At 43.3% G+C, this 22561-nt stretch overlaps 1 protein-coding gene across 6 annotated transcripts in view; it reads right to left on the minus strand.

The window, feature by feature from the left end:
* The window catches only part of camta1a (calmodulin binding transcription activator 1a), a 289846-nt gene that overhangs the window by 160300 nt on the left and 106985 nt on the right, over positions 1-22561 (minus strand). For all 6 annotated transcript variants that reach the window (XM_051949098.1, XM_051949101.1, XM_051949097.1 and 3 more), the window contains one exon: positions 3993-4060. In XM_051949098.1, the coding sequence (XP_051805058.1) occupies positions 3993-4060 (68 nt within the window). The remainder of the gene's footprint in view (positions 1-3992; positions 4061-22561) is intronic.

A 22561-nucleotide genomic window follows, 5' to 3' on the forward strand; every position in this document is an offset into this window, starting at 1 on the left:
GTATGTATACACATGCGTAAACACAATCCCCTCTATTTCCTTCCGACAGTCACACACACCACAATGTGCACAGGCTCCATACACAATAGCAAACACCATACACAATAGCAAACAAACAGTCATTAGTAGATTTCAGGCTGCCTCTCAGTTCTGCTCCGCTCTGTTGTTGTTGTACCCGTGCCTCTGGGGTGGCGCCACTGCTGTAGGTTTTAATAAAAGCATTGTCTTTGGAAGCTGTCTAAAGGGACTTGGTTTCATTTTGGAGTGCTGCTGCTGCTGCTGTTGCTGTGGATGTGGGAGGAGAGAGGGCTATTGCGCTGGGACGTGGGGCGGCTAGGTTCAGTGTCATTGCAGGGCCCTCCAAGGACTGGTGCTTATTGTTTGATAGTTTCAATATACAATGTGTGTGTGTGTGTGAGAGTGTGTGCGAGTGCTCTGTGGTCATATAAGCACATGTGTAAATTTATGCATTCCAAACTTGTGTGGAAGTCAAAGCAAATAGCTGACACAACCCAGCACTTCAACTTTCCAACAGCTACAACAAGTCTACTGTATCTTTATACTCGGCAAGCGAGAGGTTATATAAATAAACACACACATATGACAGGCGCAGAGCTCTCTCTCTGTTGTGTTTTGAGATGGGTTGCTGTTAACCAATCCTATAAAACAAACAGTGGAGACAAGAAACACTAATGTGCAACTGCTCCACCATGAAACCGTGTTATGTTTAGGGGGATGCGCTGGATAACGAGCTATCTCTATACGACACACAGGTGTCCATTAGCTCTTTGGGCTGACCAATCTGTGACACCATCTAGTCAATAGTTACTCCATCTGTCAGCATTCAAACACCTCTGAGAAAGCCCCTCGAGGAGACATTTGTGTCATTTATGATGGACAATGAATGCCTGCTCTCAACAGGAGCACAATGTTACACCCATGATGAGGTCAAATAAAATGTTACTGTCTAGATTTGGAACCGCAATTCTTCGCCTTCCTTCTGTTTTCACCCTTCTCCCACAGGCGCCTTCAGATCCCATCAGCTGAAGCAACACGGACACATCTTTAAAAAGGCAAAAGGAAAGAATGACTATGGCTATCTGGAAGGATGCAGTAGAGGAAAATCCTAATTCTCCCCTTTAAGTGTGTTCCCTCCTGTGGAGAGAAGGTGCGGGGTAACGGCCATCTTAAATCACAGCCTGGCCATGGCCTTCATTAAAGCCATAATGCCAGGCTCTCCCTTTAATGGAAATGGAAGCCTGCGAGGCTGTGGGTGTAAATTAAAGTGTAAGGCCCGAGTAGGGAAAGATTTCCCCAGCTCTGACAGGTGCGGCCTGAATTAGCTGTAGTGCTGTTCAAGCAGTCAGTGGGAGAACACTGGTATTGATTTTAAGCACTGTTGCACTTCCTATCTGAAAGGGAATGTGTATTACCAGAGCTAAGCACATCAATCACTCAGCATTCCACCACTCTCCCCTGGCATGCTTCAGATTTTGAAATGATAAACAAACAAAAACCGACCCAAACAAAAGACAGCACTGGCTATGCGGTTACTGTAAGGACTTCGCTCCTGCGCATCAGCATTAACTTCATAAAATACATCTGTGCATGTATGCAATTGGTCTACTTTATCTTATCTTCCTTGTGTTGACAGAATGCCATCTCTATTCAGGGCATGTCCTGCGTTGCGTGTCACCTTGATCAAACAGCTGGCGTCAGCTCCTTGAGCTCTGGCTGTGGCCCACTCCCATGTTTATGACCTGCATGTGTCAGAGTTGTTACATGCATGCAGTGCAGCCATGCAGCGCCGTGCCTCTCTGAGTATGACCCCGCTGCTTATCTCTGCCTCCCATCATACCCCGCTGACCCAGTCTAAAGGCACTGGCTGGGGGAGAATTAGCCTACTTAGCCTATTCCCCACAGGGGTCAACCCACACACAGACACACAGACAGCACACCAACAATCAAATGCAAACATGCCAACCGACATCCACCCAAAGATGCGCGATGACAAATGATAAGAGAACACCTAGCCACAGGTGTCCCGAGTGTGACCTTTAACATGTGACCTTGAGCTTTTCATAAAGAGGCCAGCCATCAATCAGCTCCCATCAATCACACAAATACGCCACATCCCTTCACTCCCTCTAACCTTTCCTGCCCACAACATCCATCACTACACCCTAGCTTTTCACTGACATCTGGAAAAATACAAACACTTCACAACCTTTTGCCCCTGACTCCCCTCTTGGGGAACACACACATGCAGTAAACACAAACGTCTTGTCCTGCAGTGATGGCTCCTCTAAAATGTGCAATGTTTTTGTGTTGCTGTCAGGTGATCTGTAGGTGGACACCAGAAGCAGCTCCCAGATGACACATCTGGGATAACACCACCTGTACAGAGTTGTGACATGGGGTTGAAATCCCTGAGCACAAAGGCCACTACATAACAGAGAGGCAGTGGTGACAGACTGTGGCCATAGAGCATCCCGAGGACCATTTGGATGGAAAGTCACTGGATCAAAGGTCCTTCACAACTCACACACAAATCATTTTTTGGCTGTCCTGTGCAGAAGGATTCCTGCATGACATGTGTAGTACTCTGCTACCAAAAACATGGTGAAAATAGGAAGTTATTTAAATTTGATTATTTCTGTCCTACAGCAAAAAAAAAAAAAAAAAAAAAAAAGTGCATGTACATTCCAGAGGGTGTAACAAAAGTGATTCTAATTTAAACTATACAGGCTCCATCTCATGATTAAATAAGCCTGACAATTGTGTTATTTTTGGTGAGTTGATGAGCAGAGGCAGGAAGGGGAATTCCTGGTTTTGAGAAAAAAACAAAAAAAACAAAAAAAAAACATACAGGTGAGCTCAGTGCTCTTTTGGCCTATAATTACACCAGAGAACATATTCTAATTGGCAGTGTCTTTATGCAGAACTATTATCATTGTCCCTCCGAGGCAGTGGAAGAGAGCAGGGGTGGGGAAAGATACGTGAGCAATGGGTTCTATGTCACTGAGCCCAGGGTCCATTTACACATGGATGAGGATTGCTAATAATGCCAACATAGCAAGTCCAGCTCACAGAAAAAGATAAAGAAAGGTTTAACGTTGCTGAGCTGATTCCAAATGCATGAACATGTAAACTTTAGTAAAAATGGTGATTGTGTGAACAGGCTGTATTTGCTGTAGCAGTGAAATGACTGTGTGGCCTAACGGTGTGACAGTAACGACTGAGATCGTCCATTTGAGCCCAATGATGCCAGTACCGGACCCGTCCAATACGAAAAGATTAGCCAAAGCTAATCAAACAAAGAGCTGCTTAGTGCTGTCAAATGCAGAGGAACACTATGACAAAGTCACATGTATTATTAATTATTTTTCTGCATATGTTAGATAATTACATCGCGGTCAGTGCTGGCACAAAAACGTTTATTGACATTAAATTTCATGCATAAGAATTTGCTGAAAGGCCATGTGGATATCTTCACTTGCAAATTGGCTCTATATGTATCAGCATACATTATCAAAATAAATGAAGTGCAATGCTGGGACCATTATTTTATTTCAAATATCACAGCAGCTCTTGGCATTTTGTTCCACATGTGGGTGTGAAGTTTGACCCAGACAGATGAGGGTGGATGTACAGACGGATAGGGACACATTAACATATGATTCAAAGCAGATGCTGCACCAGTGGATATTATTTAAATTGGCAGGCGAAAAGGCAATTATTAGTCAATATTAATATTCTATCATTAATCTGCAAACTGTAAACTTTTCTGAACAGCCATGAGCAGGCTGTAATATTAAACATCCTACACTGAACTTGAAGGTGGTTGCAAGCTGTGCATGAGGAAAATTGTCTGAGGAAAAAAAAAATATGTAAAACCAAAAATGGAAATGTTGGCTCCCTGAATGTAATACTTCTGGGGCTATGAATCTTAACTTATGCTTTAAAAGAGGGCAGAAGTGTAATTGTCTTACCTTGTTTTAGGGGATGTCGTTAGCCATTCTTCATGCTTTTCAAATGTTATCAAGTAAGCTGCGATCTCCTGTGAAAAAGAGAAGAGAGGGGAGAGGAAGAGAGTGAGGCTTAGATATGTCATCTTTAATCACTGTTCTCTTGTGTTTGTAATACATCGGTGAGACTGCTTCATTGATATTCAGACAGTCTAACCAGCAGCACAAACACAGGAAAGACGGAAACAGGGGCAGTGCTGGGGAGTTCAGGCAGGTAAATGCAGACTGGTAAAGTAAAATGAAAGACAGAAGTGGAATGCAGCTGAGGTCAGATCATCTTCTGAGACCATCTTTGTTACGAAAGCTTTGATCAAGTTCTCCTCTGAGGACATCAAGGTGCTCTCAGAAAGATTGACGTCTCTGTGTTTGAGAGTGAGCAGCTTTTAACATTTTTGGTCCGATCCTCCCCCAAATCCCTTTGATCTGCCCTTGACACTCCTCTATGGATCAATCCACTCTTTAACCTTTGAATAATAATTATACGCCAGTCTCACAATATTGACATGTGTGTGTACTGCTACTTCAGAAAAGGCTGTAGATCCTTTGGAGTGAGTTGTGTACAAAGAGATGCTATAGACACTGAAGTAAAAAAGGAAAAAAAAAAAAGAGTCCAAACTGCCACTGGCATAAATAGAGATACTTCAAACACTTTCATGTTTCCCATGCTCGCCCTGCCTACTGCATCAGTCTGAGTGTAAGGGGGAACATGCTAGACCATACCCAGCCATTTTCTCACCAAACTAATGGGCAGAAATAAAAGCACTTTGGATGCTGGTAGACAACCTAATGATTACCAGCGACAGCCAGCAATTCACATTTCAGAAAGAACATTTGTCAGACTCTTAGAGAGAGCTAGACACAAGGACAGACCTGCTGCCATCTTACACAAAAACATTGTCTTTTCAGTTTCTAAGGATGTGTCCCTTCTCATGTTGGAGTGTCAACAAACCTTTAAGATTAAATGTGCTGTTCTAAGATTGGTTGGCTTGGTGTGTGAAGGCTGAGTTTGAAAAAGGCCTCCTCTGAGACCCTATGTTGTTGCTCGACCTGTCCAGATGGGACAATAATGTCTGCAAAACGGCAGCTTTAAACCTCTAAAGTGAAAAACTGGAAAAATATTAGGCATAGTGTACAGTATATGGCAGCACAAAGGGATCACAAAAACCCAGCCAGTTGTTTTTGAGTCTTCCCGAGACTGTTTCTATCCCCCTTTTCTCTTTGAATGCACACACTAAAGTATGCACCACTGCGAGGAGGCTCCCAATGGCGCTTCAAAGCTGTGTCACAAGTGTGACCTGGCACAGACACAGCACACTGGCGATAGCCCATAGGGATGCTGCAGGGCGCTGCGGTGTGAGGGGTTCCCAGGCTGGCAGGGGTCCCAACAGAGAGAGGGTGGTAGCATGACTGGCACTGTTGCCTCCAGGTGCAGGCTAGGAGATAATGCTGTGTTGATTAACTTCCCGTTCTCCTGCCATAACGACCGGAGGCACCGAAGCCATGACAAGATGGGGTCTTGAATTAAGAAAAAGACAGGAAGGGGATGAGGCTGTCAAGAGGAGCTCTGGGATTCTCCTCTTTTACAACTTCTGCTTCAATAAAAAAAAGAAAAAAAAAAAACAATAAAGTAATGAAAAGTAACCACAGTTCACAACCTTGTCAACTGGATGAGCTACAAACTTGTTCTGCTGATGTGAAAACATACGGAGAATGTGTGATGTTAGTTGAGCCAACAATTACATTGCTCGAAAGAAAAAAAACGCTTAATAGGGTCACAATAGCGTTACTTTTCTGCATACATTTATACGTAAATTATGCTAACACGGCAGTGATTAGATTAATCCCTGCTATTCTGTGCTCATTTTGGGAGGGATAAATGGCAGCGGGAAGCTCCTTCAGTGACCTCTGCGCCTGTTAGCACACAGCCCTTTCCATCACTCTTGTCTTAAAGTCGAGTCACAGCCTCAGCCTCAGTATGAAATAGGGGGCCACATGGTCTCGTATTTTGAAAAATTAAAACACAAAAAAAAAAGGGGAAAAGAGAAGCATGCCTCTACTTCTGGCTCTTTGCTCACCCCTCCCTCTCTGAACAGATGCCAGGGATTATTCCAACCCCCCGACCAGCCATAAAGGTGCAATAATCTTATGGTGAGGAAACAAACAAAAACAGACGTGCAGCCATTAAACAGCTGCAAGGAGACAAAGTTTGCATGGGCAGCATAATGAGAGGCTAGCATGCGTTCAGGTTGAGCAAACACGCTTGCGGGTTAGTGCAAGAGGGGTGGAGGGGGAAACGGGCAAGCGGTGTGCAGAACACTGATGGTGCATCAAAGTCAAACCAGCAGCTGTCAATGGGCTCTGGACTCTATCTTCTGACCTCACTGCCTCTGGCCTGCTCTCTGTCACTGGGGAAATATTCAGAGGAGGCTCTCTGTACACACAGCTCCTACCTCACTCTCACGCTTAGGTCAGAATCCACCTTATGCAAGGTTGTTTGTACTTTGCTCCTTTATACCTCAGCCTCCCCACTGACATGATCCTGGCAGGGGTCTTATCTCTAGGTGTTTTTGAAATAAAATGTACGAAATATGCAGAATACATCACTTACTGCGATGTATTCTGCACAGCCTAAATTAAGGCAAACTCCCTTGCAAGCCTCGTGTAAATAAATAATAATCAGCACAAGCTAACAGTGAACCGGAGAGTAAATATGAGCAATACCTCCTCTAATTGACACGGTGGGGGGGAAAAAAAAAAAAAAAAAAAAAAAAAAGAGGGCCTTTCATTTTCCAGGGGAAAGAACAACCCGGAGCTGTTTGTTGTAACCCAGCCATCTCATTTGTTTCTTTTGTCTCTGTAAAAGCTGCGACACACTGTTAGCAGAGGGGGCCGCCCCAGAACATGACGGAGCAGTCTAGCAGTTTCAGGGCTGATGAAGATGGAGAGCGTTGGTGTGCGTGTCTGTTTCTGTCGACCGAGTTACAATCAGAAGGCCTGATTACCGGTTACCTGTCTGTGCCTGGCACGTTATTAACATGCTCTTCAGAGGGTGTCACTCCTGTACTCATCAATGAGTCGCCCCTTTAGTTTTCTCTTCTCATAGCCTCCACACACCCTCTCCTACCTGACTCACTCTCATTCTTTTCTTCCCCATAACCGCCGGGGTGAAAAGGAAAGCCACCATGAGAAAATTTTCATTTTGAGATGACTGGCTTTTACTGTCTCGCTTTTCAAATGATATTTTCAGTCTAGAGGTACAACGTTTTCTCCAGAGAGAATCAGCTTTTGAAATGTCTACCTATTTGAAATTGGAGATGACACTAACATATTCATCCCATTTCAATTCTTTGCACCACGAAAGGGGGAAATGGGAGCAGGAGCAGTAAACTCTCTGAAAAAAAGTACACTATTTGACTCATCCCGTATTCTAATTGTCTGAAAATTTATGTTTCAAGACCCCATCAGACGGATTTCATTAGACCTTTGCCCCTTCTTGCTTCACGACGCCATTCTTTGATGGAGATATTCCATAGAAGATTCACTGTTCTGGGATGACTTGAGGCTAGATTGTTTTGCCGTAGCCTCTGATTCTCCATCTCAATAGCAACTTTGATTTATGGGAGAAAAGAGAAGTGTTGAGAGGACCAACGCTTCAGCATTGGGATGACAGGCCTGATCACTTGAAACAACTGTCGCTGTTCCATTAGAAGGAGAGATAGGAGTCTTTTGGCATTATCTCAGGACACATCAGACACCTGTCTCTAAACACCATCAATAATGCCTCCTTCTGCATCCACAGCGCATTTCAGCTGACAGAAAATGAGAGGTGGAAATGATACAAAGCTGCGAGACAAAACACGTCTTCCCAGCTTTCCTTTTGTGCTCCCCCTGCACGGAAACACTCACAGTTATCTCATTGTCTGAGAATTCAGTGTTAGTTTTTAAAACCCACAATTTACTACACATTATGTAAAAACAGAGTAATGACTCATTCTTTGTGAGCTCAGCCATTTAAATCCGGTCTTCATCACCCAAAAAAAAATTTAAACAATTACAGCATATGTTTGTCCATTACTGTATTATTCCAGTTATACTGGTGCTCTAGTGACACTAATGAAAATGCACTTAATGAATAGCTGTATTAGAAAAACTAACTTTAGCAACAGTATTGATTGCAGTAAAAGCCTGAGCTAATGAAATGAATATGAGAGAGCAGGAAGATGTGAAAGAATAGATGGAGCAAAGTTTGGTTAGAGAGCAGAGCACAGCGCCTCCAGCCTGCCTCATGGTGAAGCCTAGGGAATGCATCCTCAAAGCAGTGACCTTGTCCTGCACTTGAAAGCAGGAAGTGGATGAGAGGGGGGCAAGGGATGGATACGGTTAGAGGAGCCCTCCCAGATGACCTGGGTTTTGCTGTGGAGTGCCAGGTCATCTGATATTTCCTCCAGGGCAGCCCAGGAAACCAACCTTCCTAGAGCCAGGCGCAAATGGACTGGTGGGTGTTCGGGGAGAGTGGAGGGGTTGGCTGAAAAGCCAGGCTATCGTAAAATTCAAATGCAATTAGACACAGATAGCGACGAGCAGTGAAGAAAGGGATGGAGAAGGAGGGTAAGAGAGTTACTGAAAAGGGCGAAGATAATCAAAAAAGAGAGAGGAGGAAGAAAGTTTGAAGTTTTTCCCCATGACAATGATAAATGCATTTAAAACAGGAGAAGTGTGAAGGTATGGTGATTAAAAAAGCGTGCTTTGGTTCGATTCTGCAAGCAAAAGCGCCTTAGCTGAATTATTTTGGGTTTTTTGTTTATACTTCATGAATTCTTAATGTACTAGCAATAATGTATCACACACTGTATCTATGTAATCTCATATGGCCGTATTACTCTTTTAAGCTGGGGAAAAGTAGTGAGGTGGAGTGAATCTATTTCAGCAAGCTGTAACCTCCAGCTAGCCTTTAAGATTGTTTGAGCACATCTTATAATAAGATGCAGTGGATCTTCTATCAAGACAAATGGTCAGGACGGAGGGAAAGAGAGAAAGTGAGAGGGATGAGTCAGAAACAGAAACACAGGAGGAGAGTGAGAGAGTTGAAAAAGTGAAAGTAAGCAACAATAGAGTATGGAGCTGTTGACAGCTGCACTTGGCATCTGTGGAAGAGGAGTGAGGCTGTTCTATGAGTCCCTGTGCTGGGTTAAAAAGATGCCCTCTCCAGCATACTGCTCATTAGGACCTGCATGGGGTTTCCCTGCTGAAAGGGAGGGGTGGAAGTCACACTGTGTCCACTCTGCTACTCCACTGTAAAGTGCAACAGAGCTGTTCTGCTCTATACGTTACCCACAACCACAAACCATCTTGCATTTTGACAAGTGATGTGTCAGACATAAAAGTACATGATCATGGCCAGACAAACTTCTGTGTGGAACAGTGAGCTAGATAAACAAATAAAATTAAAAAAATGTATGTTCATTCACACATTACACCCAACAGTTTCCAAGTACATGATGTATGTCTTCACCACAAAAGGCTTTACCATATGTTTAAAACACACCTCGGGCAATTTTGTTCTGTTTGTCCATCTCGCTCGGAATGCACCTTCTCAGCTCCTTGCCTTATAGGAGGTGGAAAGAGCAAGACAAGCCGTCCACTGGCCTACATTATACATAGTTCTGGGATCAATTTGGCATTGATCCTAGATAGCTTAGATGTTTTCCAGTAGTTGGTCAATGCCTCTCTTCACATTTCTGCTTGGCATGCTGGTCATAAGATTGTTCTGAAAAAGGAGGCATTCTCCTGGGGAGGCTCCTCTCACTCCTCAACGCCTCCCTGCTCCCACAATCAATGTTACCTACAGCAGCTGCTATGCCAGCACTCTGCTTTTTGTTTAGTATATCACTTCTATACACTTTCGTACAAGAACAAGACTTAGCAGTAAGCGACAAAAGTGCGAGAGGAGGATTCTTGCCTTGGGGAGGGTGGGGGATGAGTGTGTGTGGCTGGATGGTGGGACGGGGCTGTGGTGGCTCAACATCCTATTAAGACACTCACTGTTGGCTCTGTCTTTAATGTGTCAGCCATCTGTATGTCGTAAAGACAGGACAAGTGTTCAGCCACCAGTGAGGCATCTGGCCTGTCAGAGAGGCCTATTCTACTGCAAAACTTTGTCAGAGTTAAAATATAGCACTTTCACAAGAACAGTTACAATAAATTCCAAAGCAGCATCAATTAGACAGCAGCATTACAGCAAACAAATGAAAATAAGCTACAGTAACCTTATCAACTACCAGAGTTAAGCACTAGCCATGCAGTTTGAGTGACACCGGGTGAAAGCGACGAAAAAGAAAAGCAAATATGTTTTAATTAATATTCCTAAATTGCAACATTACTTCACAAAGGATGTTATTTACAAAATAAGCCAAATTAAACTGTAACTAATATTATAATCAAACAATACAAATTGGATGTCTTATGCCTTCTGAGTTTTTAGCCCCACAAAAGATGGCTCTGCTGGCTGTCTAGGGAACATGTAATGGGTGTAATGAGAAAAAAAAATAGTTACAATTTTATTTGTGAAAAAATATTAATTATGTGGGTTGCCTGTCTCACACCAGTTACATATAAAATCAAACAAATTCTCAATATCACTGATTTTTTTACTGCAGTCTTTGCCCCTTGATACTATGAATGTAAGGTACCTCAATCCTATGTAACCATTCGCACTCTCTCTATCTTGAAATGAGAAACTGCAGCCATATGCTGAAGGGGAAACAGGACCGACAGAAGGAGAATGAGACCAGGACCAAGACGGAGCTGGCAGGAGACAAGATTGTTTTAGCTCTGATGCCATGGCTGCTGTCTCGGATGTTCATTGAGAAGATATTATTATTTGGTCTTGAAGGACTACAATGGTCAGCCACTGCCTCCCACATGTAGCAACAACGTTACAAAAGATGACAGAAGGGGAACAGCAGAGAGACTCATGTACAGCAGACCACCAGATAAACCTGGAAGACTCACAAGAATGGTTAATGTGGGAATGGATATACAGCATGTGTAGTATGTTACAGACACTGAATGAGAATTGAACATAAAGTTGACTGAGATGAAATTCATCCATCTTTGTCAGCTGTAATTAGGGTCCACTGTGACCCAGTGGTTGTTGCTATAGAATTGTGTGCCCGCTGATGTAAAGCCCATATGGGACCTCCTACTGCTGTACACTTGAGAGATGTGTCTTGTGTAATGATTCTATTATACCTCTTTCGACTTCTATCTCTCCCTCCCTTCCTTTCCCCGAGGCTCTAACTTCTGGCAAGACTTCAAGATGTGTTGGAGGCTTGACGAAAACGCGGTACACTACCTTAGTAAACAGGGCAAAAAAAAGTGCGTGTGTGCGTGCAGACACGTGGTTGTGCGCTACAGGGCACGGCGGGAAGTGGCCAGGTTCACTTCCTGACGCCCCGTGGCTGTCTGACCTCTGGCGTCGGCGCTGCACGTCCTCTTCATCAGCTATGCAGCAGGATGTCTGTTCCCCCCTGCTGACAGCCCAACCAAGGAGAACGGAGAGTGGCGGAGCCTCCATGATGCTGACCTTACCCCAGCCCCACTGCCGAGACTCCAGGCTGTTACCCCATTCTGCTGCGAACTTTTCTCCTCCTCAAAACCCAACTTTTGTCCACCAAAAGAGGGAAAAAACCTGCAGGAGTAGTCAAACCTACTAAAAGAGAGGGTTCTCTCTTTCCAATTCTACTATATGTCTTTCTGTTTGACAGATGCTCATGTTTTGGAAGACAGCAGATATTGGAATTGCAGTGTCAGATTGTACAGCCAACAGCCGGCAGGTCTGTTTGATTCCTAATATAATTTCACAATATGATAGAGTGTAGACATAAATGTTGCATTTGTTGCTTTCTTATGCTTGGTGTGAGAAAGATATTGCAGTGAAAATCCACTGAGAGGGCATTAAATGTCATCTAAACATAATTGAGGTGTGATTTCTCTCTGTGGAGACATTGTAAGAATCTAAGCACTACATCCGCAAATATCACCAAAATTTTCCCAAAAGTCAAGGAGCGATGGTATCATGCATAAATGAAGTGACAGTGGAATGTAGAAGGTCACCGTTCACTTCATATCAATCAACTGATGTCAGCTTTCATTTTAGGGCTCCTGCAGGACCCATCCAAAGAGGGGAGGGCCGAGGCGCAGAGATTCTCACATCTTCCTCAAAAGGCATAAATGAGCAGAGTTCTGTCTCATGTGATCCCGAAAGCCTATTTATTTCAGGCTCCAAAATCAATTAATGCCCGCATTATCCTCTGAATTCCACTATTCAGTGCAGCCAAATGACTGGGGCACCCTTGCATGAAACCAATTTTAACTTTCAATCCGAGACACCCACTAGAACCACCTACAGGTCTTCCTTCAGAATTGCAGCCATCTTTGACCGTGGTGTCATGCACGTGTGCCTGTGAGCATGTGGTGCACATTTGTGTACGCGCATTTGTAGCATGCTGTGCTGAGAATCTGTGGGGTTATGAAAAGTTTAAAGCGTTCGGTTCAGCCTGATCTCAAGCTGCAGCCATAAAGTGAAATAGCACTTAAATGTAAAAATGCAGAATGTACTGACAGGAGGACAAATTGTGATGCGCGATGTAAAGCCTCCTTCCCGTGGTAAAGGCAAGGAAAGAAGATGTGAAAGAGAGGAGGGGAAAAAGGGGTGGAGGAGGAAAGAAAGAGTCAAAGAAACAGATTGAAGAGGTGCATTATGTGCAAAAGGGCAAAATGTTATGCATTTAATCGAATACAGCAAGTAGCGAAGGAAAACCTCCTGTCTGTCCTCAGAAAGTGTCACCCTCTGCTCTTCAGACAGAGAGAAAAGACAAGGCACATCTGAAATTTCACCAAAGAGATGGACAGATCTCCAGCTCAGGCCAATTAGCTGACAGAAACTCTTTTTTTCCCCCTCCAACTGCTCATCAGCATGAAAGGATCACCCTTTGTCTGTCAGGCTCATGTCTTTATCCTGCATTTCTACTTCCTGTACACATTCTGTTCAGCACGCAAACACACACACACACACTTTTAATTCTTACATGAACAGGTTACATTCCTGCAACTCCTTTTTCTGTTCCTGCCATCTCTCTGTTCACATGTCAGCACACACATGTCCAGGCAGAACACACACACACACACACACACACACACACACACACACACACACACACACACACACACACACACACACACACACACACACACACACACACACACACACACACACACACACACACACACACACAAATATATATGAAAGCTAACTGTAAATGCAGACGCATATATAGTATGAGTCAAATCCTCACATGAACTGCACTTATTTCATCTCCTCTCAGCTCCTGCCATCTCACTGACTGATGTGATTGTTAGTTCTGGAGGAAGGCTCTCTTTAATTGAAGTGGGTGTGAGTGCATGTGTGTGTGCGCAGCTATCTGTCCAAAGGATCGCCTGGCCATGGCTGGTATTGTTTGGCCTATCAGACAAGCTGTCAAGTGTTCTCCCCCTCTCCCTCTCTCTCTTCCTCTCTCTCTCTCTCCTGGCTCTCTGCCGCTTTGTGTTCATGTTACAATAACGGGAATGTGGGGATGTGAAGGTCACAGACGCCTGAAGTCAAACCAGCTTGCCAGCATGCATGTTTTGTCTCCTAACAGCCCACCCCAACACCAGACATCTATGTAACATTAACCATCCACATGAGATTCAGTCAATGACCACTGAACACCACTAATAATCACGCACAAGGTCATTTTCACCAAACTGAAGCGACCAAATGCTGAAGTGCATCTGTGCAGCTGTATAGATTTCACTTGCACTTCTTTTTTTCCACTAAGCCAACTTTTCCTTAACTTTTCTGCCTCTATCTGCATACTCCCATCTGCCTTGTGTGCATTATCAGTCTCACATCTCTCCCCTCTAAAAGTTCGGCCCGTTGAGAGGGGGAGGCGCAGGCTGCTCTTTGTGAAGGCTTCTCTCCACAGACGGTGGGGAATCGATCAGCCAGACGCTCCAATGGCCTTCTCCTTTGTGAGTCCAGTCTGGCTCTGTGCAACTCTCCTCTGTTTATCTCCCTCACGTCGCTCGCTGGCTACATGCTCTTAATTAAACATGCCGCATGGCTATTAATTGTCAACCAGATTCAATTTGTTCCCTGGGCACGCTGTGAATGGGCCTCTTCTCCCAGAACAAAGGTGTCCGAACAGCCATGTCAGAGTTGAACAAAAGGCCCAAGGCATCACTTCTATCTCAAACAGCCTGAGCCGCTACAGCTCGCAGGCAGCCTTTGAATGTGGTGTTATCCAGGCAGGTTTCCAGGCAGGTGTTCAAGAGATGCTCAGAGAAAAGTGTCATGTATATTGCGACACAATCTTATTTTTCGCTCAATGACATTTAGTCACAAACCAAGCGCTCCATCAGAATTTAGCTGCTACACCTTTGCAAAATTGTCATAATGCATCGACCTGCACAAACAGCCATTCAGTAAATACTCTTAATCTGCCACATTTTTTTATCTTGTTTTTTTTTTCTTTTTACATGGGAACTCTTGACAAATTGTGGAAACAAATAAATAAATAACCCAATGACTGCTGAGATGAATCTGGGAGTAAGCAGCTGCCAAGGCATAATATAATTCATGGCCATGCATCAATGTTACTGGAGACTGCTCCAGCACCCAGCCAGAACCCACAGAGCCAGGTGCCAACACATCCATCCCCTTTGCAATTCCCTCATCCGTCCCACCTCTCAGTCACTCTAGCCATCACCCCAATCAATGCTCTCTTTCCAAAAACCTCAAGCTCTGAGCCCTGGCTTGTGCCAAGAAGGCCTGGCTGGGGCTATTGTGTCACTGCCTAAACCCCTCTACAATACAAAGATAAACCTGCCCCCTCTGTGCCTCCTAAGTCACACACAAAGCAGATGCCAAACCAAGAGCAGTTCATATACGCTCACACGGAGACCTATATACTGTTGTGTAGCAAGCCTTGTTCAAACACTGTGTTGTGGAATTTTTAATGAGAGTTAGGCGAAGGTGCTGTGGCATATAGAGGGAGGAGATCTTTTCCCCAGTGAGCTTCTGTGCCTGCCTTTTCAGCAATCCCAATATTTTGCTGCTGGTGAACTCACTGAGCAGTTGAGGAATTACTTATTTAAAAGATAAGGTTTCCTCTGTTGTCAGCAAAAACCGCCTCTTGTCCATAACAGGAGAAAACCAATGCAGTGTGAAATCAAAGGTCACCCAGAGACAAATAGCACTAACAGGCAAGAGCAGGGGTGACAAACGCTCCCTCTCTGTGCTCGCCAAATTAATTAAGAGTGGAGATTTAACATGGCATCTCCAACACAAAGGAGAAGCAGACGCTTTGTTGTTGCTTAAGCAAGACTTTCAAGCGAACAAACATTCCTCTTTTCTCTGTTGTAATCAAAGCATGTTTGGCCATGTCTATAAAATGACTGTTTCATTGAATGTTTTATGTGGCAGCTTTGAGAAGTCATTGATCTCAGTCTAGGGCCTGAGATGCCTCTGTTGAGCTTGCTTCAGCTTCACAAGTCAGCCTGCCTTCAGCCCAGGATCCTTGGGGCACTGCATTAAATGCCTTACCCCAGGCAGCCTGCTAATCCACAGCATTCGCAGGTGTCTCTGTCTGGCCGTGACCACAAGATAAGCACAAGCTTGGAGGAGACAGAAGCGAGCAATAGACACAAAGTGCAAGTATGAGTGTGTCTTTGCATCCAGTCCACAGTCAGTCACCCAGTTGAGGAGATGGACTGAAAACAGCAGGTCTGAGACCAAGTCTGGATAATGACACCTCATCTGGGAACAGCTAGCGAGAAACATCTGCATCCCCTTATCTCTGCAACGGCTGCACAGTTGAAACGACACGCCGATCATTTACTGGATTACCCTACAGTAAGCTGCTGCCTGATGTTCTTTCACAGATCAGTGTAGTGGAAATGTTTATACAGAGCGAGCTGGGACGAGAAAGTTGTCTCAATGTCTTAGATAAGCATGAGAAGCCAGCATGCTGGCCTCAGGCACAGATCGCAGCGCACTCACCTAGCATTGATCCGAGTCACAATGTTCAGTCAACCAACTGTGGACAAGAAATTTTAATAAGTGCGAGTTTAATTAGTCCAAAAAGGTAATGTTGAGAAGGTTTAATGTTGAATGCTATCAGTGTAGTAAAACCATTCAACCAAGTATTCAAGCAGTACAATAATCAAGAAATTCTCTGAATACAGTCAAGGGCTCGAGTCAGAAAGATGAATTTAATTTCAGGAAGTGTTGAACACCCTCATTTTGGGCCAATTAATTTTACAAGGAAATAGTTGACTCCAGACAGAAAGCCTGTGAGAAATAAAAGTTTGGTTAATTAGATTTACTATCAAGGGCAGTTTATCTTACAAATATATCACATTTACAAATGCTTCATTTATGTTGCATTAACAATGAGGGGTCTGTGTCCTTGATGTTGGTGAAATATGGAATAGGGAGCTCATAGCACTGACTCAGAATGTACCAATCACATGTAAGGTCATGTTCGTCTGTAGCTTTTGGCCTTTTAATGGTCATTTATTGTTCATCGTGTGTGTGTGTGTGTGTGTGTGTGTGTGTGTGTGTGTGTGTGTGTGTGTTCTTGTACTTGCTACATTGTGAGAACCATTTTCTGCATTTAACTATCAAAGTGAGGACATTTTTACAAAGTGAGGACATTTTGGCTGGTCCTCACTTTGAAACAGCCATGTTTGAGGGTGAAGACTTGTTTTTAGAGAACAGGTATGAATTGAGGTTTGGTTAGGGTTAGGGTAAGGATTAGGGTTAGGCGATCAGTTGTGATGGTTAAGGTTAGGGTAAGGCTCTAGGAAATGCATTACGCCTATGGATGTCCTCACTAAGATAGAAGTACAAACATGTGTGTGTGTGTGTGTGTGTGTGTGTGTGTGTGTGTGTGTGTGTGTGTGTGTGTGTATGCTTGCAGGTTTCTATGTGTGTTTTATGTGTTCTCTCCCCCAGTGGGGGGCAGCAACACCCTGGCCTCCCTGCCTCCATCCACTCATCCATCCCACGTCTTGTCTAATTAAACATCGTTAACATTCATCCCAAGGTCTTATGCAGATGAGCACAGAGGGAATGTGGTGCACTGCGCATTAAGAAAACAACTTGGGGGGTGGCAGAGAGGTGAGCACAGGGATGAGATGGGGTTGTAACCGAATTGAGACGTGCCTGGATATCTCCGATTTGACCTCATTCATCAATTAATTACCACCATTAGTAGGAGGTGATGTGGAACCAAAGCTGAAATCACTGCACCGTGGCGTCTCTACCACCAGTTTGTTGACTGTATGTGTGCGGGCACCTGTGTATGACAGACAGGAACCCATTAAGCACTGATCCAGGTATGCTTGAGTGTGTCTGTGTGTATGTGTACCTACAGTATGACCAGAAAGGCAGACAGACAAACTGACAGGCATCTAGCCAAATACTGCCATCGGTGTCTCCTGAACAGAGCTGTGATCACAGCTCAGAACTGTCATGTGGCTGTCACTCTATCAGTTACACACACACACACCACACCACACAGCAGCCGTGCTAACGCCTACTGTACGGTCTCATCTTAAAAGACATTCTTTGTTCCTGTATAGCGCCGCAGAGGGCACTTTGAGCTGCAATTTGAAAAACAGACTGTGTTACCCCTCTGTACATATTTGGTGCCCTGAATTAGCAACACACGATATCAGTCAGGTAACCTGATGTGCATGAAAACAAGAAAACAATAAGGAAATCATTTTCAGAGGAGTCCATGTGAAATATTATCAGAATAAATGAAAGTAATAGAGGTTATAAGTGTGTCAGCAACCCTGTGTAGGGACTTCATGTCAGTCTGTTTTCTTCAATGACAATTTTCCACAAATTATGAAGGTATACTTGACAAAATTTCAGCTATTCAAATTTATGATAAGACATAAAGCTGGCATTAGTTTTGTATGTATTACACAAATATCTCAACAGAAATGGAGTATGTGTACGGAGGAGCATTTTTCAGCGGCAGAGACAGGGTTTGTGTACTACCCTGGGCATGCATGGCAATTTACAATATTTAATCCAGCAGATTAAATGGGTTTAACAGGCTGTGGTAGTTGAGGTCTGGCACGGCAGTGTGGCGGGTGTGGCAACTAGGTTGTGAGTTATGTGCGTTGCACTTGGACTTATATTTTTGAGATCAAGCTGACAGTTGGCCATGCACGGCAGCACAGCACAGCATTTCCTAAGATCCTGTTTGTAACTGTCTGTGGAACAAGAGCCCAAGGGAGGAGTCTGCTTAAACTCACTCACCTTCACCGCTGGCCTCAGCTCCGTCTCTGTGCACAGCATGCATCCTACATGCACTTAAGCACACGTGCACTGATCAGTACACATGCAAAAAAAAAAACACTTTTGCACACACTTGTCACACAAGCTGTGTACAAACATAGCACAGGGTCAGCACACCACATGTGGGCCTTTGCAAAAATAAATAGTCCTCCTCAAAGGACCAGTGTCAAATAGGCATGCATGAAAAAGCACAAAAAGCACTTTGCCCTGCATACATATCTGATTCGCGACAACCAAGGTCTGTCCAAATCCTCTCCCTATTGGAGGCCACTTGAATCACCTTCAAGGATCAACAACTTTCATTTGGTGCTTTCTGTCTCCTCCATAAACATGCTACATCCTACGTGAGTTCTAGTCACTCTGAGTGATAAGTGTATTGTGGGACCAAACGTTGTTGCAGCTAAAACTAAAAGCAGGGGGCGCTGTGTAGACAGTCAAGTACTGCCAGCGAGGGTGAGCAGGCGGGCTCAGGAAACGATGATGAAGTGCAGCATTAGTGCGGTGATTAACTCCTTTTCTCGCTCTTCCTCCTCTCGTTCAGTCCCATTTCCTCCCACTGCGGGACGGGAGGGGAGCCTCTGATCAGTGTGTGTGAGATTCCCTTGACACACCGTCCATCTGTGTGTATGAGCTGGCAAGCCAGCAGGCCTTCTTCACCAACATGCTTTTGAGATCCCATCTCAGTGTCTCTCCATTACAATCCTTTCCTCTCAGACTCTCCAAACAGCTCTGAAATTTTGATGAGACAGTCGCCCATTTAGCTTGACATGATGTTAACATGCTACAGAGGATAAGTGTACCAAAACAACAACTTGGACCTATGTGCCATACAGATCCAAGGAAATAAATTTTACATGGGAGCGAAGAAAACGCTGCCATCTTTGAATCAGACCTTAAATGAGGTGTCTTTTCCTGCTGTGATCTACAATGTATAGCTTGTTAAATGCTGTGATGCATAGCAGAGTTGCACTGTAGTTGTACAGGCTGGCCCAAGTTCGAATGAAGAACACTATAGAGCATCCCTGAAGAAAACTCATGATTCCGCACAGCGCAATGTCAACAAACTGGATTGAAAAATATATAGTCATCCAACTACCTCACCTTTAAAAATTCCATCTCTCTCCCTTCTTTCCTACTTATCAAAAAAGGCATAGAAAATACCAGTGCTAAAATATCCGCTTATAGGAAACAACAATCCTCGGTCAAAATCTTGTCTGAAGACAAGAAAAACTGAAAGTTAAAATATTGAAATAACTTAAACATTTATTACATTGTATTTAGACATTAAGTCTTAACTGACTCTGCCTACTGTTGGTGTTTAGGTATGTTAATTGTGTTAAAACTGAGTAATAAAAGAAAATACAGCAAAAAATACTAAGTACTAAGTAAAAGAAATAAAGCTTTAGGAAAAAAACAATTATCCAAACTAAGACTAATAAACAGAATCAGAAATTTGGTTCTTACCTTCATCATATTGTATTCATTTATAAAATGAAGAGAAATAGTAATGAAAGTGCAGATTGATTTTCCAAAATTTAACTTTTTCATATGTGCTAATCATCAACTGCAGGTATATCCAGTTTTAGTCAACTTCAGGTAACAGCATTTTTGCCAGAAGAACATATAGTAGAATCTGGAATGTGTATTGGATTGTAGAGGCAACATTTTCTGATGAGAATGCTCCAAAACAGAGAATTTCCAATTTAAATAGAACGTCAACCTGGGAAACGTGCTGCAAAACTTTATGGCAATCCTGTCCAAAAAAATATCTAAAAAGGCCCAGAGCGTATAATAATGGTTTGACTCAGAAAAGATGCTCAGATTTTAAGACAATTACTGATATAATTACATATTTCACGTGTATTAATTTAGATTTTATTTGCCTCATCCTAGCATCTGTTTTTCGAAACAATAAAACACAAAAAGGGGAACTGCATTAAAAAAGTGGAGAACAAACAAGCATAATTTCAAACTTTTTAATGTATATATGCGACCAAAAGGAGAAGAGAACAGCTACTATACTAGAGCCTTTTCCAGGCAGTGATCAGAAGACCAGGTGGCTGTAGCAAAATGACCGGCACTCAGTGGTGCAGTATTAGTTTCACCTCTTCACCAGAGAGGCTATTGTGTGATCACATCGCCTCCACTCATATTAGATTGCATCATCAGCCACCAAGAAGGGAAGTCTTGTTTTTCTCACAACTGCACAGAAAAAAAAGAAAGACCAGTGGAAACCCAGCAAGGTAACACACAGAATGAGTCAGAGTCCTATAATTAACAAGTCTGCAGAAGCTCACTCCTCCCGATGACAATAATTACATAGTAGTGAACCAATTTCACCCTTCTTTCCCTCAGTGTTAGAGTAAACTAGCTAGTTAAGTCGTTACACCGCTGTACAAACTCAGGTGCATAATCTTTATATGAGAAAATGACAACTGTATTACTCGCAGCTAATTTGGTTGTGGCACATCCAGCCCTCTGAAACAATATCTTATATGTTTCCGTCCTGTCCACAGGTAAGTAGAGTGTCTTTGAACGCATGACACACAAAATTTCACTCTTAAAAAGCGAGTGGTGCATGTCTTGCAGTCAGAGGCTCCCTAGACATCAATCTCACATGCAGATTTGAAAATAATGCCCCATGTCCTCCTCACAGTGTACATCTTTTTAAAATAACATTTTGGCACAATTCCCTGTCAAAACATTTTTTTCTCCTTGTCATTCTAACAGAATTCAATCTTTTGTATCATTTCAAGACTGCTGCTGCTGCTGTTCTCCGCAAAGAGGACGAAACCAAAGGAAGAGAGGCACTTATTCACACAGACTGGCAATCAATGTTAATCACAACAGCGTTTACAATGTTTTGAAGATTTTGTAGACTTTTACCTGCTATAACAACCATTAAGTGTCTTTCAATAAAGGTGATTCTTACAGTAGGTTGTATATCTCCTATTGTCTCTATTTCTCTCCTGTGCCCTTATAAATTCTCAACAATTACATGCCAAGGTTTCTTTTTTTTTTTCCAAGAGTAGAAATTACAGCTGTCTCCTCTCCTCTCTCTCATCCTGGCATCGCTCATCTATTATTCAGTTTTTAATTTGGCTATTTGAGGTTTGTTCCCTCGTTTGGCGACAAGTAAGCCTCTGCTAAACAGGCACCTTATCCATTACACTAAATCTAGCACACAGCAGACAGCATTCTGGAATTGACCATTAGAAGGGTTATTGATATAACCACCATTCCCTCTCGTCATTATCCCTCTAATTTATCCGTAATTGTATAGCAGCTTTTTGGAGTTATTCTCACCTTGGACGCAGAAAGAAAGCATCTTCACTTTCTGAAACATATCCATGTTTGGATGCTTTACACAAAAAAAGAACTCTATCCATCAAATTATGAAGAGGCAGTATTCAGTCTAGGCAAAGCCAGGTCTCCATTGTGGCCATTTTGTTCAAGAGCTTTTGTATTTGTGACAAAAGTTTCCAAATTGCAGTCGGCTTTTAGCCAGGGTACCATCGCACTTCTGGTCATCGTTATGGAGAGATAGGCCTCTCTGACTGATCTTCAGACTGCTATAATCATATGCAATTGTGGTAAAGTGAAAAGAAAGACATGGCTCTTTACTGGGATCTATGGCTCATTGTATCTTATGTGTCACACGAGCCAAGGATCAATAGCACTCAATAGTCTATTAATAGGCAAGTCTTGGCTCTGTTCAGACTATAGCACCAGCCTGTCCACTAGACCAGGCCATGAAAAGAAGAGGGTGCAATAGAAACCAATCCTCGCTCTTCTGTTAACAGTGAAAGCCTCTTAATCATCTCAGCTTCCCATTGACTTACTGCTCCTCTCCCTCTCACCGAAGACCCATCTTAAAGGGGATAGTTACCGACCCCCACATCCTCTCCTTACCACGGAGAAGATGACTCTGTCTATTGAGGAGTTTGGAAGTGAGGTCAGTGAGGTTTTCTTCAGTTGCACTACAACAGAATTCCAGGTTGGACTGATATGTTTGTGTAACAGCCCAAAATAACCTCTGCACAGTTGTTTCCTGTGTAGAAGACTACATCACTATGGCATCTTAATCATTACAATTAAAACTTAGTTATTTTTT

The sequence above is a fragment of the Acanthochromis polyacanthus genome, chromosome 6 (assembly GCF_021347895.1).
Source record: "Acanthochromis polyacanthus isolate Apoly-LR-REF ecotype Palm Island chromosome 6, KAUST_Apoly_ChrSc, whole genome shotgun sequence".
Taxonomy (NCBI): domain Eukaryota; kingdom Metazoa; phylum Chordata; class Actinopteri; family Pomacentridae; genus Acanthochromis; species Acanthochromis polyacanthus.